This window comes from Tachypleus tridentatus, chromosome 9 (genome assembly GCF_004210375.1).
Source record: "Tachypleus tridentatus isolate NWPU-2018 chromosome 9, ASM421037v1, whole genome shotgun sequence".
NCBI lineage: Eukaryota > Metazoa > Arthropoda > Merostomata > Xiphosura > Limulidae > Tachypleus > Tachypleus tridentatus.
This window is the reverse complement of record NC_134833.1, coordinates 102,477,215-102,496,259: the sequence shown is the minus strand read 5'-3', so window position 1 is coordinate 102,496,259 and position 19,045 is coordinate 102,477,215. Positions and strand designations below refer to the sequence as shown.

At 37.2% G+C, this 19,045-nt stretch overlaps 1 protein-coding gene across 1 annotated transcript; it reads right to left on the bottom strand.

The window, feature by feature from the left end:
- Positions 1-11,960: 11,960 nt before the first annotated feature.
- Positions 11,961-18,841, bottom strand: LOC143225916 (chitin deacetylase 8-like). The gene is made up of 3 exons (XM_076456144.1): positions 18,695-18,841; positions 15,304-15,729; positions 11,961-12,964 (listed from the first exon to the last, which is right to left on the bottom strand). Exons 2-3 carry the CDS (start codon positions 15,657-15,659, stop codon positions 12,133-12,135), a joined length of 1,188 nt encoding a protein of 395 aa, XP_076312259.1. The 5' UTR covers positions 15,660-15,729; positions 18,695-18,841; the 3' UTR covers positions 11,961-12,132.
- Between the last annotated feature and the right edge of the window lie 204 nt (positions 18,842-19,045).

The window sequence follows — 19,045 nt, the reverse complement described above, 5'->3', positions numbered from 1 at the left end:
CGGCCACTCAAAGACATCAAGTCATGGTTCCCTGACATGTGCTCGTTGTGGTGGCAAGGACCACAATGCCAGTGAATGTGACATGGACCCACATTGCATCAACTGCAATGGTTCTCACCCTTCCGACTTTCGTTCTCGCCCAAAATGGTTGGAGGAAAAAGAGGTGCAGCGTTTGTAAACGACTCATAACGTTAATTATCCTGAGGCTCGGAAATTGCTGCCCACCACTCCATCTCAGACATATGCTGCTGCACTTCATTCCACAACTACAGTGGGAGTGCAAACAGATCTCTGTGCCTCCAAGAAAATCGTTTTCAAAACAAATGAAAAGCCTTTTGACCTCCGTGGTTAAAAAGGTTGATGAATCGACCTCCACACCCATCTCTGTTCCTCCCATACATTCCAACAAACCTCAAGATCCACATCCTTCAGTTTCAAATACAGGCATTTCTTCTGATACATCTTTTTCTCCCACCCCACGATGCAAATCAATCATTTGTTCGCGTCCTCAGTCACTGGAATCCCCTTCCAACAACAAAGACCTGCCCAAACAACCCAGGGTAGAATCCATGGAGGTCAATAGACCTCCTCCGAATAAGGACAGTAAGGAAAAAAGACATGGTCGTAAACAGAAGGGTTCCCCAGCCACTTCTCCTACCCGTCATTAAAAATGGCCACTTTGATACAATGGAACTGTCGAGGTTTCCGTTCTAATCTGGATGATATCAAAACACTGATTGCTTCCTACCATCCTGTATGTCTTCCCTTACAAGAAACATTTCTAAAACCTGCTGATACAGTCACCATTCGGCAGTTTTCTCTGTACAGAAATGACGGGCTCTGTGATGGATGAGTACATGGAGGGGTGGCACTATTGGTTGATCAGCATGTGCCCACCCTGTCTTTGTCACTCAACACACCCTTGGAGGCTGTAGCCATTCGTGTTTCCTTGGGTCATACCATCACTGTTTGTTCTCTGTACCTGTCCCCTGGAGAGACATATGATCAATCAGATCTTGATGCTCTCGTTGAACAATTGCCATCTCCATTTCTAATCCTAGGGGATTTTAATGGACATCATCCCCTCTGGGGAAGTGCTATTATTGATGGGAGGGGCCGATCTGTAGAGCGGATGCTCTCTGATCACAACCTTTCTCTTTTCAATACTGGTTCTTCCACTTATTCTCATGCACGTAGTCAGTCCTTTACCACTATTGATCTCTTGGTTTGTTCCTCTTCATTATTTTCCCATTTTTCATGGAGGTTTGACAATAATCCACTAGGCAGTGATAATTTTCCTATACTTTTGAGAGAGACTGGCCGTGGTCAATGCCACCCTACCTGCGTGCCCCGGTGGAAGCTGGATAAGACAGACTGGTCCACTTTCACTGCTCTCGCAGAACCTGATCCTGCCATCGTGAATCAGCCATCAGTAGACAACTGTGTGGCAGCAGTAACTGACTGTATTATACAAGCAGCTACTCAGTGTATTCCTAAAACCTTGACACGTTTTCCATGATATCCTCGCCCGTGGTCGAATCCTGCTTGCCACTTGGCACAAAAGGCTCAAAAACGGGCCTGGGATACTTTCTGTAGATATCCCACACTTTCGAACTGCATCGCTTTCCAACAGGCCCATGTACATGCTAGGTGGGTAAGACGTTAAAGCCAGAAGGAATCTTGGATTAAGTTCACAACTAGCATATCTTCTACCACCAGTTCCAAGGTCATATGGGACAGGATTCAAAGGTCAGTGGGCACTACAATTCTGTCCTCCTCTTGATCTTACTCTCTGATAGCCGAGAGGTAGCTGATGTCCAGAGCATTGCTGATACTCTATGTGAAAGCTTTTGCTGGATATCCAGCACTTCTGCTTGTTCCTCCACCTTCTTGGCCATCAAGACTTGGGCAGAGCATTCACTTCTTTCCTTTTGAACTGACTGTCTCTTTGACTATAATTGTCCCTTTACACTGGTGAAACTGAAAATGGCCCTTCATTGGTCTGGCAGTATATCTGTTGGACCTGATGATGTACACTATGACATGCTGCGTTATCACTCTCCTGATTCTCTTGATATTCTTCTAATTGTTTTTAATCTGATCTTGCAGGAGAATGTTTTTCCTGATGCTTGGCACCAGGCTATTATCTTACCTTTTTCTAAACCTGGGAAAGATCCCAAGATTCCTTCAAACTACCATCCAATTGCTTTGATGAGCTGTCTCTTTAAGACCTTAGAGAGGATGGTTAATGCTTGTCTTGTTTGGTTCCTCGAATCAAACAACCTCCTCTCGCCAACCCAGTTTGGGTTCCAATGACAGCACTCCAGCATAGACCACCTAATTCGACTTGAAACATCAATCAGAGATTTCCTTTCTCAAATGCTAACATCTTGTTTCAATATTCTTTGACAATGAAAAGGCTTATGACACAACATGGAGGTATGGCATTTTGCAAGACCTCCATATATATGGGTTATGTGGCCATTTACCCTTGATTATTAAAATTTTTTTAATGGAAGGAGATTCCAAGTTCATGTGGGTTTGACACTTTCCCGTTGTTTTGCACAGGAACTTGGGATCCCTCAGGGCTGTGTTTTGAGTGTCACACTTTTCAGCATAAAGATAAATGCCATCACTGAACAACTCCCTGTCACTGTTGCAAATGGGCTCTATGTCGACGACTTTCACATCTTGTGTCAGTCATCGAACATGAGATATATTGAGTGGCAACCACAAACTGCCCTCAATCGTGTACTGAAGTGGACTACGGCGAACGGCTTTAATTTTTCTCTCAGTAAAACCATTTGCATGCACTTTTGCCACCAACGGGGTATTCACCCTGATCCTGAACTATGTATCGGTGAAGATTTGCTGCCAGTGGTCCCTGAGACCAAGTTCTTGGGGCTTATCTTTGACCGTAAGCTGACTTTTATACCACACTTAAAGCAGCTGCGGGTCAAATGCACAAGAGCACTGAACATCCTCCGTGTTCTCTTTACCGCCAGTTGGGGAGCTGATCGATGTTCTATGTTAAAGGTATATCGTGCTCTTATTCATTCAAAACTCAACTATGGATCAATGGTCTATGGCTCTGCCAGACCCTCGGCCTTAAAGATGCTGGACCCCATTCATCATCAAGGACTTCGACTCTGCACTGGGGCTTTCTGCACTTCCCCAGTTCAAAGCTTATACGTAGAATCTCATGAACCTTCTCTGCACCTATACCATTTGCAACTGTCTTTACTATATTCTTCGAAACTTCGTTCCTTATTAAAGCATCCCACCTGGGGATGTTTTCCTTCCTCAGTGGGCCTTACTTTTTCAGAACAGACGATCTGCCATTGCTCCTCTTGGCCTTTGCATCCAGGTGTAATTGGATGAATTGGGTCTGTCCTTAGATAACATTACAGAATTCACTGGGGCTTATTACAGCCCCTAAATGTGACCTTTCTTTAAGTCATCTGAAAAAGGCAGACACTCTCGATTGGAAGTACTGTCTTTTATTTATTGAACATCTTTCAAACAATCATTCCATTCCAATTTATATGGATGGTTCCAAATCAGGTAATTCTGTGGGCTGTGCCATGGCTTGTTGCAGTTTAGTGGTTGTGCACAGAATCCCCTCTACAGCTTCTGTGTTCACTGCTGAAATGTACGCCATATCTCTTGCACTGGATCATATTGAAGCTGAGCAGTATGCCGACTGCACTATTTATACTGACTCGCTTAGTTCTCTACTGGCCTTGGAATCACTTCACATTGGTTCACACCCTGTTCTCGCTGATATTCAAAACCGACTGGCCCATTTCTCTTTAACATCTACTTCTATCCAGTTGTTCTGGATACCAGGCCACGTTGGTATTCATGGGAATGAGCTTGCAGACACGGCAGCTAAATCTATCTGCTCTGGCACACTCACCACTGTGCCTATTCCATACATGGACTATGGTCCTGTATTCAAGGCTCAGCTCCGTGCCAGCTGGCAGTTTACTTGGAGTGAGCAATGTGACAACAAGCTTTTTCAAATAAAACCCTATATCGGGCTTTGACTATCTAGCTTCCGTGAGGTTCGAAAGGAGGAAGTTGTTGACTACACATTGGTCACAGTTTTTAACTCATTGTTTTCTTTTATCTGGAGCTGATGCACCAGTGTGTAGTTTGTGTAACACTTAAATCACTGTAAGCCACATTTTACTTTGTTGCCATCATTACGACTCTCAACGACGACAATATTTTCAACATGTTTTTTCCCAGGGTTTATCTGTAACATTGGACAGTGTTATTGGTGATGGTGACACTGTCCACCTTGATAAAGTTTTTAGTTTTTTAATGGCCATTAATCTTTTTAATCTCATTTAAGTGTTGGGTATTTATTCATTACACCTTTCTAATTGTGGTTCCCCTTTCAGAGTCTCAATCTCTCTAGTTCAATTTGAAATTGGAAAATAATCAGAACATTAAATAACTCGACACCAGAACTTGAAAGGACAACTTCAGGTGACTAACACTGCTGTTTGAACTACCCGTTAGTCGTCCTGACGAGTTGTTATTAGAGTTTTGCTGCATGTCTTTTAACACTTTTATTACTTTACCTTTTGGTACTGGCCATAATGACACATAACTCGGAACCAGGACTGGAAAGACCAACTTCAGGTGACTGACGGTGGTTCTTGTACTTACCTGTTAGTCTTCCTGGTGGGTTATGATCATTATCATTCTGCTACAGGAAGTCCTTTACAACTTTGTAAACTGGATGTCAACATTGGTTTTATGCCATTTTATGTTTTTAATTGCTGTTTTGTTTTTACCATTGTTTTCTTTTACAAATTTTACTACATTTACTTTACTTTTACCTTTTTACAGGACATTTGGCTAATTTTTATTACAATTTTGCTATATGTCTTTTAACACTTTTATTATTTTGCCTTTTGATAATGGCTGTTACGACAACATAACCTGGAACCAGGACTGGAAAGGCCAACTTCAGGTGGCTGACTGTGGTTCTTGTACTTACCTGTTAGTCTTCCTGGCAGTTTATGATCATTACCATTTTGCTAGAGAAAGTCCTTTACAACTTCTCTTACTCTGCTTTCTCTCTTAACATTGTAGACTAGGTGTCAACATTGGTTTTACGCTTTTTCTGTTTTTCAATGATGTTTTGTTTTACCTTCATTTCCTTTTATGTATTTTACTACATTTAATTTATTTGTACCTTTTTACTGGATGTTTGTTGCAGATACCCTAGCTGCTTTGTGCCATAAAACACTAAATCAATCAATCCAGAGAAGGTTTTGTTTTTTCAGTTTGTCTTCCCTGGGATCTAAAAATGTTTACTATGTATAGCAACCTGTAAAGAGACGAAGAGGTTCCCGGTGTTTGAAGGGTCCAATCATGAAACACCATTTTGCTCTTGAATGTCTGTAGATGGGCAGCATTGGGATGTCTTACCCCAGTATTAGTTGGATGGTTCACTTGGGCAATGGTCAACCAAACCAAGTACCAGTGTTGGACATTCTCAGCAGGTGTTTTGGACATTATGTGTCATGCTAGTATTTGGGTATAGTGCTCATGAAACCCTGGTGTTGTAGTGCATCCCCTCATAGGGCTCCATGGTGTGTGGGAGCAGTGAGCACCACAATATTCTTTCTTTATTATTGATCCCCTAAATAAAAACTTAAATAAAATAGTAAAAAACCCCATTGGTAAATGACCACATCTTGGAGATTCTGAGCAACAGTCTTCAACATCCCTTACACTTGTACCTCATTTTCTTATACTACATTCTCGTTCAAACAAACCTTTAAGGCAAATGTCTCCCTTTTTTATTCAGAAGGGACTAGAGGGACTTGCTGGCTTTGCAAAGTCAGTCAAAAAGCTTTGTTCTGGTAACATAGTGGTGGAAACATCCACTCCTAAACACAATGAATACCTTGCATTCAAAGGCCATTGGGGATAAACTTATTGAGGTTACTCACCATACTACTTTGAGTTCATTGTGAGGAGTTATTGTTGAATGGGATTTTAAGAACATCCCTGAGTCAGATTCTCGCTGGTTTCTTCACCCAAGAAGTTTCTGAAGTGAGGCGTATATCCACTCGCAAAGATGGAAATATAATGCCAACCAATGTTCTGATTCTCACATCTGCCTGCCACCATCAATACAGGTTATCTTAATTGCAGAGTATGGCCATACATTTCAAACCCTCTCGGATGTTTCCAGTGTAAGCAGATTGGTCATTCAAAATCATCATGTCATAGTTCCTTGAAATGTTCTTATTGAGGTGGCATGTACCACAATGCCTGTGAGTGTGAAATAGACTTTCATTGTGTTAATTGTAGTGGCTCTCACCCATCTTACTTTCATTCATGCCCTAGGTGGGTGGAAGAAAAAGAGGTACAACATTTAAAAATGGTTCAAAACATTTCGTACCCCAATGCTCAAATGTTACTGTCCACCACTCCATCTTGGGCATATGCTGCTTCAGTGGGAGTGCAGATGGATTTCTCCATGCTTCTGAAAGAATAATTCTCAAACCATGTGTAAAGTATTTTGCCCTCCATGGTTAAGAAAGTTGAATCAATGTCAACACCCATCTTTGTCCCTACCATTTCTTCCAGCAGATCCATGGATCCACTTTCTTTGGTCCTGGGTTCAGGTGTTTCCTCGGGTTCATTTTCTTCTCTGACTCAAGAGATGCAGAATGATCATTTGTTCATGCCCTCAGTCATTGGAATCTTCTTCCAATAGAAAACTGAATGGTTCTCCACCCAGTTCACCTATACGTACATAAAAAATGGCCACTAACCTCAATGATTGATTCTCACCATCCTGTGTGTTTTCCTTTCAGAAAACCTGCTGATACCATCACCTTTTGGCAGTTTTCTTTGGACATTAACGACAGGTTGTGTGATGGACGAGTGCATGGAAGGGTGGCACTGCTGATCAATCAGTCTATGCCCACCCTGTCTTTGACACTTGACACAATTCTTTAAGGCTATAGCCATCCGTGTTTCATTGAGTTGTACCATCACTGTTTTTTCTCTCTACCTATCTCCTGAAGTGACCTATAATCATTCAGACCTTGATGTTCTCATTGAACAGTTGCTGTCTCCCTTTTTAATCCTGGGGGTCTTTAATGGACATATCCCCTCTGAGAAGGTGCTGATATTGATGGGAAGGGTTGCTCAGTAGAGCATATGCTCTCAGATCACAACCTTTCTCTCTTCAATGCTGGTTCTTATACTTATTTTCATGCACCTAGCCAGTCTTTTATTGCTGTTGATCTCTTAATCTGCTTCTCTTCACTATTTTCTCACTTTTCATGGAGGGTTGACAGTAACCCACAGGTCAGTGATCATTTTTCTTGTCATTTTGAGAGAGACTGGCTGTGGTCGATGCCATCTGACCTGCCTGCCCTGGTGGAAGCTGGACCAAGCTAACTGGCTCTCTTTCACTGCTCTCACGTTTCCCATTGTATCCTCATCTGTGGTGGAATCCTGTCTACCACATGGCACAGAAGGCTCAAAAATGGGCCTGAGATACCTTTTGTAGGTATCCTACAGATTTGAATCACATCATTTTTCAGTGGGCCTGTGCACATGCTTGGCAGATAAGATATCAAAACCAGAAGAAATCTTGGATTAAATTCACAATAAGGATGTCTTTAACACCAGTTCCAAAATCATATGGGACAAGATTCGTAAGGTCAGTGGGCAGTATAATTCTGTCCCCCTTCAAATCTTGCTCTGTAATGGTCAGGAAGTTGCTGATGCCTAGAGTATCATTGATACTCTCAGCAAAAGCTTTTCCCAGGTACCTAGAACTTCTGCTTTATCCTCCACCTTCTTAACCATTAAGACCTGGGCTGAGCAATGATGTCTTTCCTGTTGGGCTAATCACCTCTATGACTGTAATCATCTCTTTACACTGGTGGAACTCAAGTTGGTTCTTCATTGCTCTGGCAGTACATCTGCTGGACCTGTGATATATGCTATGAGATGCTGTGCTATCCCTCTCCTGCTCTTCTTGTTGTTTTTAACCAGATTTGATAGGAGAATGTTTTTCCTGATGTGTGGCACTAGGCTATTGTCCTACCTTTCTCTAAGCCTGGGAAGGATGACAAGATTTCTTCAAATTACTGCTAAGTTCTTGGACAAGCTGTCTCTGTAAGAGAGGATGGTTAATGCTTGTGTTGTTTGGTTCCTTAAATCAAACAACCTCCTCTTGCTCACCTAGTGTGAGTTCCAACAACAGAGTTCCACCAGGGGCCACCTGATTAAACTTAAAACATTGATCAGAGAAGTCTTTCTCAAGTGACATCTTGTTTCAGTATTCTTTGACCTTGAGAAGGCTTATGATACTACACGCAGGTATGGCATTTTGCAAGACCTCCACTTATATGGGTTATGAGGCCATTTGCCTAATTTTGTTAAAAATTTTCAATGGGCAGGTGATTCCATGTTCATGTGGGTTCAACATTTTCCCGTTCTTTCCTACAGGAACTTGGAGTCCTCAAAGTTGTGTTTTGAGTGTCACACTTTTCAATATAAAGATTGATGCCATCGCTGGACAACTGCCTCTTACTGTTGCAAATGGGCATTATGTTGACAACTTTCACATTTCACGTCAGTTGTCGAACATGAGGTTTATTGAGTGGCTGCCCTCAGTCATTTACTGAAGTGGACCATAGTGAACATTTTTAATTCTTCTCTCTCCAAAACTGTTTGCAGGCACTTTTTCCACCAACAGGTTATTCACCCCGATTCTGAACTCTGTGTTGGTGAAGTTGTGCTTCCCGTGGTTTCTGAAGCAAAGTTCTTGGGACTTATTTTTTACCATTAGCTACCATACATCAAGCAGCTACAAGTCACATGTACAAGGGCACTGAACATCCTCCATGTCATCTTTTCCACCAGTGGATCAGTGTCCTATGCTAAAGATATATTGCGCTCTCATTTGATCGAAACTGGACCATGAGTCTCTGGTCTGAGGTACTGTCAGGACCTTGACCTTGAAGATGCTGGCTGCCATTGATCATCAAGGGTTTCAAGCCTACATGGGAGCTTTTTTGCAGTTATCCAGTCTAAAGTTTGTACACAGAGTGTCTTGAACCTCCTCTGTACCTCTGCTATTTGTAACTGCATTTACTGTGTGCTTCAAAACTTCAATCTTTACCATAGCATCCCACCTGGGGTTGTGTTTACCTTCCTCAGTGAGCCATGTTTTTCAGAACAGACAATCTGCTATTGTTCCTTTTGGCCTTGTATCCAGGCGCAGTTGGTTGAATTGGGTTTGTCCTTGGATGACATTGCTGTATCCACTGGTCAGCCCATCTTACTATGGCTTATTACCATCCCCAAATGTGACCTTTCTTTAAGTCATCTGAGAAAAACAGATACTCCTGATTGGAAGTACCTTCTTTTATTTGCTGAACATCTTTTGAATCATCCATCCATTCCCATTTATACAGATGGTTTTAAGTCAGGTGACTCTTTGGGCTCTACCATGGTTTGTTGAGGTTGTGTACAGAATTCCCTCCACAGTTTCTGTGTTCACTGCTGAACTGTATGCCATTCTCTTGCTGTAGATTACATAAAGCTAAGCAGTACTCAAATTGCACTATTTATACCAACTTGCTTAGTTCTCTACTGGCCCTGGAATCGCTTCACATTAGTTTACACCTTGTTCTTGCCAGTATTCAAAACATACTGGCCCATTTCTCTTTAACATCTACTTCTGTGTAGTTTTTCTGGATACTAGGCCAAGTTGGTATTTGCAGGAAGGAGCTTGTTGACACTGTAGCTAAGTCTGTCTGCTCTGGTGCTATCACTGCTGTGCCCCTTTCATACATGGACTATGGTTTTGTATTCAAGACTCAGCTCTGCATCAGTTGACAATCAACTTGGAGTGAACAACATGAAAATGAGCTTTTTCATATAAAACCCTATACTGGACTTTGGCTGTCTTGTTTCCATAAGGATTGGAAAGAAGTTGTCCTAACTAGACTATGCATTGGTCACACATTTTTAACTCATCATTTTCTTTTATCTCAGACTGATGTGCCAATTTATAGTCTGTGTAACACTCAGGTCACAGTGGTCCACATTTTACTGTCATACCATTATTAGAACTCTGAATGATGGCACCATTTTAAAGATGTTTTGTCTACAAGTTTACCCCTAATACTGGATAGTGTTATTGGTGATGATGGTACTGACCTCCTTACAAATGTTTTTATTTTTTGAAAGTACTATTGGCCTTTTGAATGCTGTTTAAGTTTTTAATTCAAAAATTGAACTTTGTTTTATTTTAACATGATTACTTTTTACAAATTTTAATGATTTTACTTTTTTTTTTTTTCAGCAGTTGGTTAGCATAGATAACCAAGTTGCTTTGTGCCATAAAATGCCAAACAACCGACCAACTCAATTCACGTGCACTATATCACATTAACCACTTTTAATACCACATTTAAAATGTTGGTTAACTGGAATAACCAGTTGAAAAAATATGTTTCATACTGATCTTCAATTAAAATTAAAAAATCTTCCAGGATCATGTTTAACAAAACCAACTGGAGACCTGTTTGAATGTAAACTTGTACTCAAATGTGAAATGCCTGTATAAACCAAAAACATTATAGAAATATATCTGAATAATTACATTCAGTTTCTAAGGCATAAAAAGTGAAAATCACAGCATTTTTGTGCAACAGGAATACATGAATTCTTTAAGACAGCTGTGAAAACAAATATATATAGGTGTCAAATGTAATTTTTCTTTTAGATGAGGCAATTACTTAGGCCTGTAAAGCACATACACAATAAAACAAACGTTTTTTAGCTTATTAACTTGTTAAGATTTATAGTATTAATTATAGTGTACAGCTAAATGAAGCATAATTGTTTTTGGACACTGTTATTCAAAGAAACTGGTAGATCTAAAACTTATAAAATTGTAAATCAGCTGTTTGAATTCTTAAGAAAATTAGTGGTCACTTTTAACTGTAAAATTACTGATGATGTCTATACCCTGTAAATTGTGTACACAAATTTTCATAAACTATTTATGTAGTAGATTGCTTGTGAATTCCTGTCTGTTAACTTGGGATCCCTAACTTTCTCTGCTGATCAGTAGTTCAAAATTATAGTTGGCAACAGATAGTCTTAATAGCTTTGCCATAAATAAAACAAAATGCTTTTCATTGATTGATATTAACAGATGAAAACGTAAAATTACTTAATGTGATGAAATACAAAAGATTCCACTGTTAGTTAATAATATAAAATTAAATCAATAATCTGAGGGTTAATTATCCTTCATTTTCGTGTCAGTCTCCTTTATTTCATATGCAGATATTTAATTAAGATTGTTTTTGAAAAGCTTAATGTAGACAAAACTATCTTCTTTTGGGTATTTATTACTGAAAAATACTCTTCTCTTTTTTCTTGTATGCTGTATTTTTAGTGTGAGTGTCAAAACATTTCATATGGAAGCACAAACTTAGTTTGAGATGTTTTAATGCTTCATAGTTTGAACCAGATTACCAGTATTTTTTTTAATAACAACTATTCATGTTCTTATAAGATGACTGTTTGATGGATATGTTTCCTGAAGGATGTATCACATACAAAACTTTTACTTTGGTAATTGCTGAGGATCATCCTTGAAGGAATTACAGTTTGTTTAAAAATCTATGATGGAAAGTGAATCAGAATATGTCATAATATGTTAACCATGCTAGATCTGCCATATCCAGTGCTGATGAGATCTCTTGCTAATACCAGAGCTCATCAAGCTGGGTGAGTGGTGTAACAGATATAATGATGGTCTGGGTAACATGTATATATCATCAACTGTTAAGATGGTATTCAAAGTATGCATGTAAATTGCAGATACTAGTAATTTATGTTTAAATAATGTACCAATCAATTTTTTGGTAAGAATTAATAAAATAACATTATTTCAACACTTTATTTTTACATACAACATGAACTTACACCATATTAAAGCTATTTTAATGGGAAGCTCCCAGTCTTATTCTGTGTATCAAAAAAAGTAAAATTACTTAAAAATTGAAACAAATTATACAAAATCTTATTATTCAAGAAAAAAGGTGTGATAGAAACATTTTAAGGTTTTGTGCCAAATGGATTATTGAGCCAGGGATAATATTCCGGACAATCCCCACCACAAATACTCATGTACCGTGGACCTTCAAATGGAGTTTTCTCCTTTTCGTATGCACATGCACTTTTAATGATGCACTTATTTTCAGATGGTTGCTTCACACATTTTTTCTGTACATACTCACTCAAAGGGGTAGGGTTTTTGAAATATTCCAACATTTCTGAAACAGTAACAACAAACACATCATCTTTGTTCAGAACCCAGTCGAGAAATTGAAGATAACCTAGTTTTCGTTCTTCATTTTTCAACCATGTTTCATGTAAATAGATTGGCATAGGTGAGCGGTTTGTCTGATAGTGCTCATTAAAATTTTTTTTCAGAAACATTAGGGTTTCTTCTCTTGTTTCAGGCTGAGGTGAGCAGGCATCAATCATAGAACAAGGTATTTCAATCACAGTACCGTCTTCAAGTATATTGCTTCTGTACTGCATCACCATTGGTAGTAACCAGAAGCCATTGTATGTTTTGTTAGGACAGGGTGTGATAACACAATCTTGTGTGAAGCCAAAGTTCAGTGTGTATGGATACATCTTGTAAAAAGAATCTTTTCCAGAGTATTTTCGAGTTGGCATAGACGAGTCCCATTTGAAATTATTTTCTGTCAGAGCTGTAAAATAATCATTTCCACTTGTTTGTAGAAAAGGTGCACGTGTTCCAGTTATTTCAGTTTCAGGAATATTTCCATACTTGGATATAATTTTACGCATGTCCACCATCTCATCCTTCCATTCCTGCACAGATGCCTTTTTCCATTCCTCAATTTTAGGCTTGTGACTAGCAGATATCAAATACATTTTTATTAAATAAGATTTTAAAACCTCTCCAACATTGTAACTTTTTTCTTCTAATGATGTTACTCATTAGCAGCTGAAAACTACATACAAAAATATAAAAACAAATGTAATTATGTTTTTAATGATGACTCAGGAAAGCATTTAGAAATTTTACTAAAACACAGTTGCTTATAAATTGTGAATGAGCACATTTTTTTATGAATTGAAATTACATAAGTATTGTTTGTGAATAACTTAAATAAGGAATTGTGCTTTTGCTGTTTACTGTTTTTCAAGTTAATATTTCATTTGAAAGTTTTCAATGAGTTAAATGTTTTTCATATGCTATGAATAGTCTAGAATGAAACATTATGTCAAAAAAGTAATTAAAGAAAAACCTAACAAATGGTACATTTAGAATTTTATTCCAACTAATTAAGTAATAAAGTAGGAAATCAAATAATTTATCAGGAAACTAGTTTTTCTCATTTGTAAGCAAACCAATACCAGAAATATGTCTTTCTTATTTTATATCTGCAAATTTCACTGATGTGTTTAGTTCACTAATAGTTTCATATATTGTTTATCTTAGCTTAAAACTTTTTCAGTCTTCGTAGAGTGGTCAGGCAGTCTAGTAATCACTATTATGTTTTAACTTACCATTTTCTACTTGTATATGAGATTTTAGTATTTTATAACCATTTAATCTATAATTTCTTGCATGTGACAGCATACCACTTATGTAATTATTATGGTATAACAATGTATATTGGATGCTCTTTATGTACTGTTGTGGTAATAAACAGAGATAGTTGTGCCATTACCTTTAGCTCATTAAGAGGATGATGGATCTAGAATGTTTCAATTCATCAACTACTGTATTTTTTTCTTTTGCCTGGAGCATCTTTTGATTTATGAAGTTTGAATCATTGTCTTTCATTCTTTTCATGTTTATATAGAAACAAGAATGCAACAGTTGAAGTTTATACTTGAACTGTTTCTAAATACATTATGCACTGTCTGTTTTAGTAAACTAGATCTGCTGTGTGAAGTTTAACTTCATACTTTTTTGCATACAAGAATTTTTGCTTTGCTGAAAACAACTTGTCTTCATCTGAACTTGAGTGTGCTTTTTTTTTAACAAGAAAATGAACTGTTACAAATTCTGTAACAATCTGTACTTATTGGTATTGTTGTTACTTTTAGTTTGGGTAGCTGTATTGCATAATGTTAAATTTATATCCAGGAGTTGCATATTCTTTGGTTTATTACTATCAAGAGGTAAACATTTTAATGTATGACATGTTTATAGATTTTTCCTGTTCTTTTTTTTTCTTAGTGTTTCTTGTTATGGGCAGATAGTGCCAGCTATGCAGATAAAAATGTTAGATGTTCTTTAATCTGATTGGCATGTGTTTGGGAAAGTAAACTTTCTAATGAAATTTGTACAGTCAGTAGTACTAGATGTTCATTCACTTGACTGATAGTTATTGTAAAAAGATGGACTTTACTGTATCAGTTGTTTTGCTAGAAATGCTGTGTTGTCAGTTTTGCTTGTGCTATTTCATTTAACTGTTACATGCTGTGGACAAAAAAACGTTTTAGCTTCAATAATATATATATATTTATGTAGTTTAGCAAAGAATGCAGTGTATTATTTGGTGATGGTATTTGTTCTGGACATATGTAGTTTAGTAAAGAGTGCAGTGTATTATTCAGTAATGGTGTTTGTTCTGGACATACCTAGTTTAGCAAAGAGTGCAGTATATTTGATAATGGTATTTGTTCTGGACATATGCAGTTTATCAAAGAGTGCAGTGTATTATTTGGTAATATTATTTGTGCTGGACATGCAGTTTAGCAAAAATTACAATAAATTATTTGGTAATGGTATTTCTTCTGAACATGTGTAGTTTAGGCAAAAAGTGTTGCATATTCTTTGTTAATAGTTGTTCTGGACATACGTAGTGTACCAGTACCAAAAAGTGCAGTATACTCTTTGCTAATAGTTCTTTTTCAGGTTTGGTATAGTATAGCAAGTGGTGCAGTATAGTCCTTGGTTAATAGATTTTATTTTGGACTGGTAATACATCTAGTGACTTTGTAATATGATTATATTTACATGTATGACTGGGGTTGATTTTACTCACTATATTCTAGATATAGTTTTGTTCTAATGCACTACATCAATGGTTTGTGAAATTGAAAGTTCTCCTCTGATGCAGCGGTAAGCGTACAGATTTACAATGCTAAAATTCGAGTTTTGTTTCCTCGTGGTGGATACAGCAGCTAATCCAATGCAGCTTTGCTTTAAAATAAACAAATAAAACTCGACGTTACCTGATGGAGTGACTTGACATCTCGTGCCCATACCGCCAATATTCATGGACGAAAGTATAATCGTTGTACTCGTGAGTGATGAAAAACGTTCCTGTAATTGGACAGCCATTCCTTTTGTTTTTTCGTCCAGTTCTAAAAATATCATAGTAGGTGACGTTGTTCAAAATGTTCATTGCATCATCAAAAGTGAGGATGACGAATTGTGGAGTGTCTTTGATAGAAATGTTATGTGAACTCAGATTGTTCTTTGCACAGCGACAGGCAGGTAATTTACAATTTTCGCCCTGTTTACATGCTTCTTCTCCACTTAATGTCCCAAGCAGACAGATGATGAGTATTAGTGGAAATACGTGCATGTTTAATGTTCTCACAAACTTCAGAAGTGCCCTAAGCCTTGTCCTGTCTTCTTTCTTTATAATGCTAAAGCTTAAAAAAACAGATGGTCAATTCCCACTTATATTGATAAATTCCATTATTTCTTAGAAGCTTTTTTTTTTTGTAATCAGGAAGCCTGACGTACGTAGGATAGTTTTGAAATATCTATTGTATATCAACGAAGATTTACACATTTATTGAACGACCAATCAGCATTAAAGCACAATTTTAATTTTAATTTTTAATCCCACTACTGACGCCTCATCACACATACAATAACACTTTAAGGACGCTATTAGAGAGGCGCTCAAGTTTCACTATCTGATTAGAGAAAGCAAGGACTTGGTGGCGGGTAATATTGACTAGCTGCCTCCCCTATTGTTTGCTAGCTCGAAATTAGAGACGGCTAGCGCTGATATCATTGATGTAGCTTTAGGGAACATCCGAAACAATAACACTGTAAGAGATGCAGGTAACAGCCGTCCACCTGTTATTTTTCTATTCCTACATGCGCCATTATTCATCTTGAATAACGTTTAGAATGTTTACATTTCGCTATTTTTATTCCCCAGTTAGGTATTCCTACACATTCCACTTAACTGTTTTCTGTACGTATCTAACACTATAGCAAGCTGTTTGAGAACCCTGCAAAATGTATTTAAACGAAACTGTAACTTCCTCAGTTTTTATAATTTCTTTAAGAAAATAAATTTGTTCATAATGTTATGAAACATTGAACAACATTTCATTTATTTAAAAAAAACATTTACCATTGTTTCGTGATACAAATACTCTACGCATTACATAAATTTAGTATTCATTTCTAGCCATGTATCTGGGGTGGTACAGTGCGCGTTTGTACAAACAGCTTAATTTAGGTATGCGATTGCCTTGTACTTCTGTATTCGGGTTCGCGCTGCCTTAAGTTCCCGTGATATCCCAAAACATTGCTTCTTTTTTAAGTTAGTAGTTTGCTTAGTATTAGTAAAGTATTCAGTTTTAGTGAAAAGAGAACTCTGTATATTCCACACACGATTTAGTAAGATAAATTTATTGGTTCTTATCAGAGGTAGAACATAGTGTATCTGATAATGTGTTGAATTTCGTTACTATCATCTACAGCTTATTGTTAATATACGTGCACGTTGTGTTGCAAATTCCGTGTTACATTTTTATTGGGTGTTTGAATTAACTATGGATCTAAACTTCAGTAATATATAATTTAAATCAATACTTAAAAAAAACAAGCCTGTGATGATTAGAATGCACAGAATTATTATCTGGGTGTCTATGCTGTTAATGACATCTTCGACCAGTAATATAATATGGTCAATTTTAGAAATATGTGGCAGCCCTAAGTCTACATAATAAACTGTAAAATAGTGTTCATAAGCGTCACATTTGCAAGTTTAAACGCTGTGACCAGTAATGTGTGATGAAACTGTCTTTAAAGAAAAGAGTAAGTAGTCATTAATATCTAGAATATGAACCTACAGAATTAAAAACATTATTTTTCCGCGAACCACTAAGGGTATAATGATATCAACAGGTACGCCACAGGATAGTTATTACTCGAACTACACACAAAGCAAGAATATGTTTACCTAATGACTTCACAAACTTGGATTAACTTTTATTTGTAAAACTTTTATTTTTAAAATTTTTTTTCGGGTGAGGGATATTTTCTTTATTTTTTCATTAAAAATATCAAAAATAGCCACTAAAGCGTGAGGTCTGACCCTTAAACTGGCAGAGACACAGCTACAAACTCCTGGCCTTTTACAGTTTTATACTGAGTGTTCACGAACAAGATCACACACAAATCTGTTTTGTTCCAAGAAGAACTAATGTATTCCATTGAAAACTACACAGAGTATCAACAAACATGGAGTTGGGGATAGGATTTAATAAAAGTCATAAAGGAAATGAAAACAGAGTAATCATAACAATTTTTGTAATGGTGAATAAAGTAGTAAGTTATTTATTAAATAAATTATGCATGATTTAGTGTATTGGTTCAAGCTCTACATTCAATACTTGTACTTCCCATAGGACAGGTGCTCCAGTCTGTGTTTTATAATTTTACAACTTAAAATAGCGTATAAGTTTAAGAGAAAGAACGCTTTCAGTTAACATGGAAGTATTGATACAAACGTAAATACTCTAGTAATGATGTATTTAAGAGACTTAACACTGCTAAAGATGGTTATAAATCAAGAAACTTGATTTTACCATATCAAAGAAGCAGTGAGTTGAAGACATTCATTTGTGTGGTTATGTTATTAGGGACATTGTAACATCAAAGTCAAATATTCCTATGTACCTGGGACATGGATAAAGAGTTAAGAAAATGTATTTAAAGAGCTGATGATGCCATGTAGACCACATCGATAATTGTAGAATTAGTATGTATTAAACTAAATCATCCATGTAAAATAAATTTTCAGCTCAGAAATATAAAACAATGTAGAATCTATCAGCAAATTTATCAACCAAGAACGTGTCAAAACTTTACTCCAAAAGTAAACTAATGAGTCATAGGTTAAAAATAAAAAAGCATAAACTACAGAAACTTTTGATGAACCCGTTTTCAAACAGTAAACGGAGAGAACGAAGTGTAGCATTACAGAAATGATTTGATCTTTGTTCTAAAGCACGTCATTGGTATGGAGTGTATACGTGTTTTATTAGATAGGTATGGTGTGGTTTGCATGTCAATGACGTAGATCGTCTCACAACTTGAAAATATGTTTTATACATTTTGAATAACAAATGGGAACTGTGGCTTTTATGTTTTAAATATGAACGCGTATATATATATGGCCTGAAAAATGAGAATGTTGGATTTCTGCTCTGTAAAGTCACATTTGTTGAAATTAAGCAAAGGATACTGTTGTTTAAAATTCGTTATATTTCGCATATAAAATATTTATTGAAAAATTACAGAATCCGACCTTATTCTGAACAAAACTTGATTTCTAGTTTAGGTGCACAAATTACACGTATAAAACCTTACCTGTCATTCAACAATAAGTCTGAGATCTTCTAACGCTTAACATTGGATTCCAACACCCGCAGCAAACAGTATAACCAACCCACTGTGTAGCTTTATACTTAATGACAAACAAGCCACTCTATTCATGATTTAGTACACAGTCGCTGTTTCTGTTGTGGCAATAGTTTGAGTTACGTGTAACGTTACACAATGGGTTGTATGTGCTCTGCCCATCACAGGTATCGAAACCCGGTAGAGGTCCGCAGACATACCACTGTGTCATTGGGGGGTCTGTGGCAGTATAGATTTTACTTAAAGTCACTCTGGTGATTTGACATTAAAACTCAAATAAGTATATTTGATGATCGTACG